Source organism: Terrapene carolina, unplaced genomic scaffold (assembly GCF_002925995.2).
Source record: "Terrapene carolina triunguis isolate 2854851 unplaced genomic scaffold, T_m_triunguis-2.0 Scaffold58, whole genome shotgun sequence".
Lineage (NCBI taxonomy): Eukaryota > Metazoa > Chordata > Testudines > Emydidae > Terrapene > Terrapene triunguis.
In genome coordinates this window covers 58,396,019-58,408,401 of record NW_020664409.1, presented here as the reverse complement: position 1 = coordinate 58,408,401, position 12,383 = coordinate 58,396,019, and the positions used below count along the sequence as shown (strand labels likewise).

The following is a 12,383-nucleotide window of genomic DNA, read 5'->3' as shown; positions in this document are numbered from 1 at the left end:
TTTCTGCATGTTTAGTATTGATGACAACCAAAGTGGTCAACATATGGGAAGTATTACAAGTTTGCTGTGATGGAGTTATTTTCAGATAGAGTGTTTTAGTAATTAACATCATCTTTCATTTCATTTCAGGGAGCAGCTTTACAACATCATCAGGATTATATGCAGGAAATAATTCACTCACAAACTCTACTGGATTTAATAGTTCACAGCAGGTAAATTTGTAAATAAAATTAAACAAACGTTTGACAAAACTGTATTTCAAACTAGCAAGTCACACAATGCTTTCCCCTTCAAAAATATTAAGCTCAGTAGATTTTGCTAAGAAAGATAGTGTCATTTTAAGGTAATTTTTTTCCTACTTTTTATCTCATAAAAGAACTCGCTGCATGGTTATTTTTCACATCTGTTTACATAACTGCAATAATATATCTAATAATAATCTGTTTGTGAAAGAAATTTTACTAAAAGTATGTGAAATTTAGGTTTACTTTTACTGTCTCATGTTTGTCAGCTCTACTGTGCACAGTCCAGTGAAGACAGTGGAACTCAGACATGTGTTTTTACTTATATTTTGGAATGTATACTAAAAAGTAGCAAAACCTTGAAAGAAAACTCTGATGTTGCTTTTTGTCTGGTAGGAATATCCATCTTATCCTAGTTTTGGCCAGGGTCAATATGCACAGTATTATAATAGTTCACCGTACCCGTCACATTATATGACAAGCAGCAACACCAGCCCAACACCACCTTCCACAAATGCAACATACCAGCTTCAAGAACCACCATCTGGCGTCACCAGTCAAGCAGTTACAGATCCTGCAGCAGGTAATTACATGGATTTTATTATCCCTATGGGCCACATTTCTGTTAGTTGAAAGGTTTGGGGTTTTGGTTTGGTTTCGGTTTGGTTTGTTTTTTTGTTTTGTTTTGTTTTGTTTTGTTTTTTCCAAATCTTTAATGTATGGTATCTCTTGCACAGATTTTGATAGAGCACTGGCTAAGAAAATTTAAGATGAATTTTTAAATAAGGTTTTCAAGAGAAATACACAGTAATTTTTATTTATTTGCAATATTACTAATACTTTTTTTAAATTATGGGTTAAGGGAAAGCCTTTATACTGGGCCAAGTTCTGAATCCCTTATACTCAGTGTTTACTTAGGCAAATCCCATTAATTTTGTCTGAATAAATAAATAATGAGTAAAACCAAAACCAAAAAGGCCTTCAAGATTTAGCCCACTGTACACTTAGAAAGATTGTCTTTATATTGCATATATTATAACCAAACCCATAATAATCTTTTTTTTTTTTTTTTTTTTTTTTTTTTTGCAAGCGTGAGTCAAACTAGGCCAGCTGTTTTTAAAAATGAAGAGTAAAAAAAATGCCTTTTTCATTATTATGAAAAAAGGTGTCCCCCCCCCCCCCCCCCCCACACAATATCTCAAGCATATCAATAGTAGATGGCAGAAACTTGAAATTTCTCAGGGTAAAGTTCCTAGGTTGCAGATGTGCTTCTCAGTGGTGTGGTAAAAATCCCGTTGTAATTTGGCAAAGTTATAAGAGTTCTTAAAAAACATACTTTGCACATGCACAATGGATTTGGTAATGTGATCTCTTAATGTGAGCTGCCAGCATTCTGTCGGTTTTGTGCATGAATCCATAGCTTAAGAAAATGTAGGGAGTGCTGTGTCTTTCTGTACAGTTAGTGAAGGTGAGCTGGGAAGGAAGCAGGTTACAGAAAGAGACAGGACTCTTTCTGTACAGTACATGTGAATGTGTATGGAAGGCAGCAGGATTCACCTATTTTTTTTTTTTTTTTTTTTTACTTATGCTTTGGTTTGGTTTGTTGTTTAATATTCTCAATGGCTCGCTGGCATATAATGTTATTAAAAAAAATCCCCCTTACTACAAACAAACAATTAACTTTTATTAAAATATATTTACCATATAATTCTGATTCAGTAAATAGTTTTTTTTAAATTGCCTTGGGAAAGTATAGACTGTTTGTTGCTTTTCTTTTTAAAAGTGATGTTCCCAGTTAAAACAAGGGACCTAGCCTGCCTTACTTAAAATTAGTGGCACAATCAAAGCTTGGTTTAATATTTAATAATATCATTTTCAAACAGTACCTCCACAAGTCTTGGCAAGGTCTTGTGTCAGCTGCTTTTTTAAAGAGCCGTGTCTAGCTAAAGTCTCGCTGAGAAATGAGGAATTGTCTGAGGTACCATAAGGCAGCGGTTCTCAAAGTGGGTCTGTGAACCCTTTCGGGGGTCCACGGGGCCCCGTGGCTAAAACCCAGAGCCCCAGCACCTCTCCCGGGGTTGAAGCCCTGATTCCCAGCACCACCCGTGGGGTTGAAGCTGGGAGCAGCAGGGCTGAATTCTGGAGCCTGGAGCCCTGGTGCTCCTCATGGGCCAGAAGCCCTGAGCCCATGGGCAGAGTTGGGGGACGTGGAGATGTTGCCCCACCCCAAACTACAGTGCAAGAGCAGGGCAGTCCCGGGGCACTCCACTTCCCACCCTCCACCTCCTTCTCTCCGTGCCCCCTGGCCAGGTTGGAGGCCGGAAGCCATAGCCGGGCAGTTCAGGACAGCTGCTGCTCTGGCTGGTGCCATGGAGCAGGCAGCCACCGTGTTCCTTCATCTCCTGCTGCTGCAGGGGGTTGAATCTGCTCCTCAGTCGCCTTTTCTCATGCAGCTGGTAAGAGATGCTTGGGCCGAGGGACCCGGCTCTGTGGTTGGCAGAGCCCTCGGGGAGCATCTACCACAGGGGGAGCCCTCCTGGCACACAGCCCCTAGCTACCTCTCTCCCTGCACCCTGAGATACCCCCTTGTCCGCATACAGCCCTTAGGTACCCCCCTCCCTGCACCCTGAGCTACCCCCCTTCCCTCACTCAACCCCTAACTACCCCCTCCCTGCCCCTTGAGCTGTTTTCAAACTTTTTGAGCTGAGCTCCCCCACCTTTGAGTTATAATTTTTGATTGTGCTGTGCCCCACCCCCCCACAACCCAGACGGGGTGGCCTGCTGAGGTAAGTCAGGGGGTGGAGGTGGCACTACCTCCTCAGACCCCGCCAAGCGGAGCCTGCTCGACGCCTGCTGGCCCCTGCCCACCCAAAATAGAAGTCAAACTGCACCTATGCCCAAGGCGCCCCCCGCCCCCCCAAGGCCCTGGAGTTTTTGTAGTATGTTCTGGGGGGCCCTCAAAAAGAAAAAGGTTGACAACCCCTGCCATAAGGTGTGGTCTATAAACTTGTGTGGAAAAGTAATTCTTGGTGTAGCTTTCTTTACAGGGATGGCCTGTGTCCTCTATCCGGCCCCCTTTCTGCTTCTCTTTCACTCTTCGACAATGGAATCCATACATGTGGTTGCATTTGTTACCAGCCCTGCCATTGCTCCACAGTATATCCTTTGTTCCACTTGCTATTCTTCCCTCTTGGGTGTGATAAGTTGACAGGGATAGCTTTGCAGTTGAAATATTTGTGTTATGGATTTAATGACTATAGGCAAGTTTGTAACTCATCCTAATCCCCTACGCAGGGGAGTGAGGGGGCTGTGTCACAGGTAGCAGCGAAGGAAGGAGAGAAGCCTCTGCAGGGTAGGGTGACCAGATGTCCCGATATTATCGGGACCGTCACAATATTGGGGGCTTTGTCTTGTATACATAACTGTACCCGCTGGAAAAAAAAGCCTCCTGATTTTTCACACTTGCTATTTGGTCATCCCACTGTGGGCCTCTAACCCCTTCTTGTGCAGGGGCAGGGCATGAATGGAGTCTTGTCTCTGAGCTTGCCAGGAAAACTGAGCTGGTATGGCAATAGAACAAGATATAGGGCTAGCACAGGTTGTTTTCCTTCCTGCTCCACCTTGAAACAAGGAGGGAATCAGGATCCAAGCAGTGACTCCGAGTCACAATTTAGTTCCTGGCCTAAGGCAGCGCAACTTTGTACTGCCCCTTAGTCGGGGCTTATGGCATGCCTCAGTTGAACCCCCATAGTACTTTAAAGACACATTCATGTGGGTATGTAGTGCCCCAATGTGCTAGGCAATTCAGAGAATGTAGAAAAGACATGGTCCCACTTCTGAAATGCTTACAGTCTAAGCTCGCAGTTGTACAGCGTGTGCATGTGCTTAATTTCACTCAGATGAGTAGTTCTTTTAAAGTCAGTGTGACTGTTCACACAGATAAACACTTGCAAAAAGGTTGCAATTAAGATTATGGGGTGGCTTATTCATGTACATACACATCTTTTTGGGTCTACTGCATTTTAAAAATGAAATTTTGGGAGGTGGAGCAGGGATGGAGTACACAGCTGCAGCATTGGAACTACACCACTGTAGCACTTCAGTGTAGACACTTCTTGCGCCAACAGAAGAACTCTTCTATCGACCTAGTGCTGTCTACACCAGGGGTTAGGTCGGCTTAACTATATCACTCAAGGGTGTGGATTTTCGAGGTAGCTAGGTCGAGCTAATTTTTTATACACCGTGCCTCATTCTAGAGCCACTGAAGTGTGAACAGCATGTTCCTGTCCTGTATGCAATCCATGGAGTGTTTAGGCAAGTCATTACTAGAGCAACTGTGTAACAGGAGTATTAATTCTAAAACGTTTAAAATCTCTTGAGGGAAAAGCATAATTTTAAAGCAGCTACAGTTTAGAAAATGACTAATTTCTGTTGAGTTTTGATATTTAAGTTTACTTTGGAAACATTTTCTCTCCCATATCCATCTATCATCATAGTTTGTGACATAGATATCCTTGGTTTGTGCAGTTCTCAATTAACTTTTCTATATTTTATACTGTGTTAAATAATTTAGTTTAGAAATAGTGAGTAACTCAGAGTTATCCTCCTATCTTACATGAAACCACAATCATAATTTATTAAGTTACATTTCCAGGAAGAAAGAGTTGCATTATTTTTGAGATTGGCCCCTATGAGATTTTCCTGGTTTCCATAATATAGTATGTTTAAAAGATATTGCAGGTTGTTTTTATATTGCTCACACACTGCAACATCAAACAATAATAATAATAATAACTCAATTAGCCTGCTAAAATTATTCTGAACCACAGGTTACTGTTTTATCTCTATAGGCTAAACATTTTTTTCTTTAGTACCATGCCATGCTCAGTGCTGCAAAATAAAAAGCCACTATGACTCCTTCTCCTTATCAGATTTCATAACAGTAAATCAGAAGTAGTTGAGTGAACCAGAGCCGAGAGTTCATATAGGCAAAGCCTTTCCATAATAACTGAACAGAAACATATGCTGTAGTGTGAAGTTCTATGCTATATTTATAGCACATTAGTAATGTTTTAATCTTATTTATTGATTTTTTTCCATAAACATAAAAGATTAAATATATAGTATATAGATGTAGGAGGGAAGTACAATATATACATAGTACATAAAATATTTATAATATGACTATGTAAGGGAAAAATGGTATTACGTACAATAATGAGGGGCATAGAGAAGGTACATTGGGTGCTCCTATTTACCTTTTCTAATAAACAAGAAGGCATTCAATTAAACTGAAGGCAACAAATTTAAAACCCAATTAAAGTAAATATTTCTCACAACACATAATTAACTCAAGGAACTCATTGCCACAAGATAGCTTGAGGACAAATATAAAATATATAGAGATAGAACATCCATAGTTATTTTCAGTAGGATTTTAAAAAAATAATTTAGAAGAGAGAAAACATTGACTGATTGGTAGTAGGAAGAAACTTCTTCAGTAGGTAGTACCTTTCCATTACAAGGTTTCTTGCACCTTCTTTTGAAGCTGCTGAAAGAGAGAAGATTCTGAGATAAATGGACCACTGTGCTGATTGTCTGGGAAATTCCTGTACTTTTGTTAACACAATAAATATAAAATTATGACAGAATGATATATGCTAAGTCGAAGACTAGCTGGAAACTTAAAATAAGAAGAAGTGGGCTGTAGCCCACGAAAGCTTATGCTCTAATAAATTTGTTAGTCTCTAAGTTGCCACAAGTACTCCTGTTCTTTTTGCGGATACAGACTAACACGGCTGCTACTCTGAAAACTAACCAGATGGTACTAGTATAATTTAGTCAAACATCCATGCTATAAGCAAATAGACAAATATTTTAAATTTAGATGACCCCCAAATTAATGGTTACCCCAAAGAATTTACATTTACAGTTTAAAAAAAAAATCCTAAATTCTCTAGTCTGACCACCTGCATAACACAGGTCATGGTGTTTCCCTGTATTGACTTGGCCCCCATTGTGCCCCATTCCTCTAAAAGTACCCACACAGATCACCATCCATCCCGGATTTCGGCCATAGTGTTTAGTATTTTCTACCCAATAAGCTTGACTGAATTTGTCTGTTGTGAAAGTAGAAACATCTCTTTATTACACTGACACATACACACCCATGCACACTCCTTTAGATATGTTTTCTCTTATCATTTACTAAATCTTCATTTACATTTTCCCCATGTTATCCAGCCACATATACTTGTTATCTTATTTAGGACAATCGGTATGTACCCAAAAAACAATAATTTACCATCTTGGGCAGCGCTCTATGGTCAGAATTTTCAAAAATTAGGTACCTGAAGTTAGATGGCTAAATAAATTTTCAGAGGTTCGACTCCAGTTGAAGTCTATAGGAAATGCAAGTGTTCATCACCTCTGAAACTCATGCCCCATCTCTAGAAAGATTTGGTTCTATTTGTGTTATTGAACAAATGTCTGTTGTTGGGTCAGAACACTTTTAACACGGATTTACTGTATTTTTTCCTTTTTTAAAAAATTTACAGCTACTAAAAAATTAACAGTGAATGTCAGTTTAAAAGTGGAGAAGAAGTATTATTTGAAAGCATGTATTTGCATTAATATATTATAATGTATTACTTATGATGTCATGTCCCAGGAAGAAGACTGTTTTCAGTCAAAATATTAATTTGAATATTATGTTGGAATGTACTATATAATGGAGTTTATATTGGAATGCACATGCCAGCTATTGTTTAGGAAATTACATTTTTAAAGTTTAAATTAAATAACTGTATCCAACAATGACTTCTGTGTTTTGTTCAAAGATTACATATCTGCTTTATACAGTTGAATTATTTTTATAGTTCAACATGAAAATAATCCGATTTCAGACTTGAGTCCCTTTTGGAGATTCTCTCATATGGTTTAACATTGTATATTTTATTCTGGTTTGTTGTTTTTTCTTCTAGAATATTTCAGGTTAATTTAGTTGTTTAAGTTAAGTACAAATTTGAGGACCAAATACATGTCTTAGAGAATATCAGCCTTGTTCATTCAGTACACACAATCCTTACTTGTTTGAGTAATTCTGACTCATATGAGTAGTTGCATTGACTTCAAAGGCTTTTGGACCTTTAACTTAATCTAACCCTTTCATTAGGAGAAAGGGTTACTCATGTGAGAAAGGATTGCCATCCATCCATCCAAACTGCAGCACTTTGTTTATATACAGATAGACTGCTGCACATATTAAATTAATATTGATATGAGCATCAGGACTTACTGAACTTGAGAAATGATTAATCTTGATGTCCAATGAAATAAGAAATCAGTATCTGTGTTGTTGCATGATGGAAATTCTCACTGCCTTCATGAGAAATGTCTGGAAATCTTTTCATTATGGCCATGGAAGCGAAATATGAGAGGTTACTCTTTTGAAACTAAAATTCTGAAGAGAGGAATTAAAAAGAGATCCAAAATACCACCCAGCATCCAAACCCTACTACTTATCTCATGAAAGGTAAATTTTCACATCTCCCTGCAATCAGTCATAAAGAATAATTTGCACAGGATACAAGGGTGCTGGAAGAATTTTTATCGTGGGAGTACTGAGAGCCATTGAACCAAATTGTAAATCCTGTATATAATAGACCCACTTCAAGCCATGGGGTGTGGCAGCACCCCCAGTACTCCTAGTTCCAGCAACTATGACATGATATCTGTTTGGTTAACATTGTTCAAGACCTCAATATTGTTGAACCTAAGGATGTTAAGAATAGTGTAACCCTTCTGCCAGGTGGCGCCAGCAGCAACAGGGCCGGGTTCAGTATCTAGGGGTTTCTTTTCAACAGTACAACACAAAACCAGCTCAAGCCCCCATCCAGTGACCTGAGACAATTACACACCACCCCTGGGTGCCTCTGAGAGGCAATACTTCCCCTCTTGCAAGCACAGAGTCTGAGTGTAGCAAAAGCTTTTCATAAAAGGAGGGAAGTAAGTCAGCATTAATTTGGGAAAACACCGTAACTAGGGTTCATAAACATAAACCATGAGCAAAAGACCCACCCCCAAGTAAGTTGGGCAGTGTCCTTTTCCCCTCAGGTTCTTAAGTCCAGCAACCCAAAAGTCCCTTTAATGTGCCTCTCCCTTCTCTGCACCCTACTCACAGTTGCTGTCTTTGTCCAGTGCAGCCCCAGAGTTCAGAGGTTCATTCACAGAGTTCACCTCCCACCCTGGGTGGAAGGGAGGGGGTAAGGAGGCCTTACACGCTCCATTGTTCAGGCACTCACTCGTTGCCCCAATGGCTGATTGCCGTGCCTCTCTGTGGGGCCCTGCTGGCCGTGCCTTTCCACCAGCCGCCTGGCTGGCCACTTGCCAAAATGTCTTCAAGTCCCCACACTTAACACAGCTTTCAGTGATTTCAGCTGTTAATGGTGGGAGTCTCACTGCTGGTGCACACTGGTCAGTCTCTTGCATCAGAGACACTGTCCCAAAGTAGGTCTAATACTTAGACCTAGGTATGAGTGATGCCTTGTAACAAGACTCTCAATTGAGTCTAAATTAGCTCTTTTATTATACTGTGGGGCAAGGAAAGGTCAAATGGTGTCTAGGACCCTTAAATAGGACCCACAGTACAAGTACCTCTCTCCCCACTCACTGGGCTTTGGAACCCATGTCCCCTGCCTAGCGAGTGCTATTCAGTTGAGGGCGAGTCCCTCTGTTGGGGTATGCCAGGTACAGTTCTGCTGCCCTCAGTTCACACAATAAGGAAAACAACCTTTTATTACTCCTGCACCAATAACAAGGAGACCGGCGATCCAACACCAGCCACAAGTGATCATTTGGGCAAGCAATCCCATCAAGCTGAGCACCTAGGCAGGGTGGGTGTGTTCATGCAAACGAGATCAGCTCCTGAAGTCCTTTTCCACAGCTCACCACTAGATGTCAGGGGAGAGCTCATTCAGACTCTGCTTACATCAAAAACATATTTTCTTGCCACAGGAATGTTTTCAGCAAAACATATATCAGGCTTTTTCTTACATGTGTAACAATAGTAAATATTTTTGTTTATACATTTTGCTGAAACATAATATATCATGCATTTGTTAGGAAAGATTCTGTGTCCTATTTTGAAATTACTCATCCAGTAATCTCAGTGTTGAGGAGGTCTTTGAAGAATATCTTCAAAAATATAAGGAGTAAAAAAATAGGGCCGATTTTAAAAAATTAATCCTTATCTGGAGCAATCCAGCACTCTTTGCCTCTGTTTCATTTTATACTTAGAAATAATTCCTTTGAACAAAAAAAGTGACTTATAGTCTTATTAACTTTCCAGTTCTTAAAAGTTTTGAAGGTTAATATTAGAATTCTAATCTATATCATTTGCACTGTGACTTTGCACTCACTAGTCATTGTGGAGATAATGGTAGAGAGATGTTTTGAAAATTTGGCCCAGAGTGAGATTAACAAAGGTGAAAAAATTATTCCAAATTACAACAAATTTAAAAAATTTTGATAGGGATTTTGGAGAAGGATAAGAGGTATGTTCTTGTGTATGATTTGGAGTTGTGAAGATTTTCTGGAGTTTTTTCCATTTTTATTGTCAGTTAGCTGAGGTAAATTGTTACTTCTGTCTGATTAATTAACGCTGCTGATGGGTGGAGTTAGTTGATTTTTATCTCAGTTGTATTGCTGCTTGGTGGTTATTGTAGGCCTAATTATCGTCAATGCAGACCTAATTATTGTCAGTGCACTCAGAGCTTTTGTACAGATGTTATATTTTTTTAACATCAAATCTAAAGAAATAAATAAAACAAAGTAAAATTGACCACTGGATTTTAAACTGAAAGGTGAAAGTAATTTCTTTATTACAGCAGAGTACAGTACAATCCACAGTCCATCAACGCCCATTAAAGATTCTGATTCAGATAGATTGCGTCGCAGTTCCGATGGAAAGTCACGTGGGCGAGGCAGAAGAAACAATAACCCTTCACCACTGCCTGACTCTGACCTGGAGGTATGTTATATACCCTGTATTTACTGTAGACTCTGCTATCTTTACAATGCTTTGAAGAGCGGGATTTATTTACAGATCAGCAATACAATGACAGTATGGCAGGTGGAACATTTTCCACCTAAACTCTTTTTCAATGGAAATTGAGTTTTCAGCTAAACACATTTTTTAATGAAAAAATCTGCTTTCCGTGGAAAACTTTGGTATTTTTTATAAAAAAAAAATGAATGGAAACAAAAATGTTTCCCTCGAAACCAAAAATGTTTCATTTGGATATGTTGCTACAGTGCCTCATAGTGCTGTAGTGGCTTCGTGTCCCCATTCTCTTTGATGGGCTGCACTCCCTGGCCAGACTATATCTCCCATGATGCATCATGGCCAGGGACTCCCAGGATCCACTAGCTCCCCTTGGCAGTAAGGAAGACTGTTGTACATCATGGGAGGTATTGTCAGTCCAGGGAGACAAAATATGTTTATTTTGGTTTTTGAATTTTTGCCAAAAGTCAAAATTTTCTTGGAAAGTTTAGATAAAAACAAAATTTGGGGGGAAAATAACATTGCCAACTAGCACTAAATGGGAAAGACGCAATTTATTGTGGGAAAGATTTTCAAAAGTGCCTAAGTCCTGTTGAAAGTGGGCTTAAACTCCTAAAGTAATAAGTGCTTTAGAAATGTCACCCTTTTGTTTTAGTTTCAGAGGTCATACTGAATAGAAATTTAACAAGGCTGTTTAGTTTGAATACTATACAGAAGAAGATTCAAATCTGATAGATTTCATTTTCAATTGCTTTATTTAATGTATTTCAGATTTTCCCCACAAGTGGCTTTTGAATAACATACTGTACTATTCTATTTTTGTTTATTTAACAATAACTATATTTATATTTTAACAGAATAATTTAGTATAGTAGTAATTGTAGTACAAAACTAGCAGATTGTTTTACTCCGTTCTGGAGCAATTTGTTAGTTTTTCTGAAAATAGTAAGGAAACCATCATGTTAGTATGTGACCATTTCAGTAAAGTTTTCTCATTTGTACACTTATTGATTCAAGTATCAACTTTACAGAGGGACACATTGATTTGGTTCTTTTTTTACAGAGAGTATTCATTTGGGATTTGGATGAGACAATCATCGTTTTTCATTCCTTGCTTACAGGGTCCTATGCTAACAGATATGGGAGGGTAAGTGTCAAGGAACTAATTTACAATAATGTGCTGCTGCATAGGTGGTTTGTTCCACAGAAAGGACCGGTATGTTAGGGGAATATCACGAGAAACAAACTAATGTTGAAGTATAGGTAGGTAGAAAAACCAAGAGAGAGAGGGCTTTTCTCACCTCCATTTCTTCCCTACCTTCTATAAGAGAAAAATTACATTATTGGAAGCAATAATTGCGCCACTTAAAGGTTTGATCATAGGGGCTGCTGAGTGTCTGTAGCTCCCATTGGCTTTTTTCTGAGTGCGTGTCTTCACTACGGTGTAAGTTGAACTAAGTTACTCTAGTCGACATTGCTTAGGTCAACTTACCCCGATGTCTTCACCGCGCTGCGTCGACAGGAGACGCTCTCCAGTCGATTTACCTTACTCTTATCGGGAAGCTGGAGTACCGGAGTCAACCGGGGAGCGCCCTGCTGTCGATTTAGTGGGTGTTGACCCGCTAAATTGACACCTGCAGAATCGTTTGCAGCAGCGTCTATCTCCGCGGTGGTGAAGACAAGCCCTGAGTGACAAAGGCTCAGCTCCTCTCAGGAAGTGCTCAGTGACTTGTGGGATAAGGTATTGCATTTCCTTTTGGCACACTAATAATGAAATAGTACATTTGAATGCCTCAAATAGGCTATAAGTGAGGAAAAATTACTTTTGTGCCTGGGACAGATTAGTGTAATATTTTTGTCCACACTTTAATTTTTTATTTTAATGTTAATTGTTAATTTTTAAGTGTCTGCTTGTGAGTTTAACCTTGCTGCTATTCATGTCCTAAAAAGTGTAGGAGGAGTTTTGAATGTTATTTTGGAATAGTGGTTTCACAATCACTTGCCACAAGAGAAATACAGTTGTAAAGTGAATGAAAGCAGTTTGTGAATTGATGTGTCCTAGGAAAAGATTACACAAT

At 39.3% G+C, this 12,383-nt stretch overlaps 1 protein-coding gene across 13 annotated transcripts in view; it reads left to right on the top strand.

Annotated features, from left to right (window-relative positions):
• The window catches only part of EYA1 (EYA transcriptional coactivator and phosphatase 1), a 253,329-nt gene that overhangs the window by 171,817 nt on the left and 69,129 nt on the right, over window positions 1–12,383 (top strand). For all 13 annotated transcript variants that reach the window (XM_026662552.2, XM_026662509.2, XM_026662565.2 and 10 more), the window contains 4 exons: window positions 130–212; window positions 639–825; window positions 10,130–10,272; window positions 11,369–11,452. In XM_026662552.2, coding sequence (XP_026518337.1) covers window positions 130–212; window positions 639–825; window positions 10,130–10,272; window positions 11,369–11,452 — 497 coding nt within the window. The remainder of the gene's footprint in view (window positions 1–129; window positions 213–638; window positions 826–10,129; window positions 10,273–11,368; window positions 11,453–12,383) is intronic.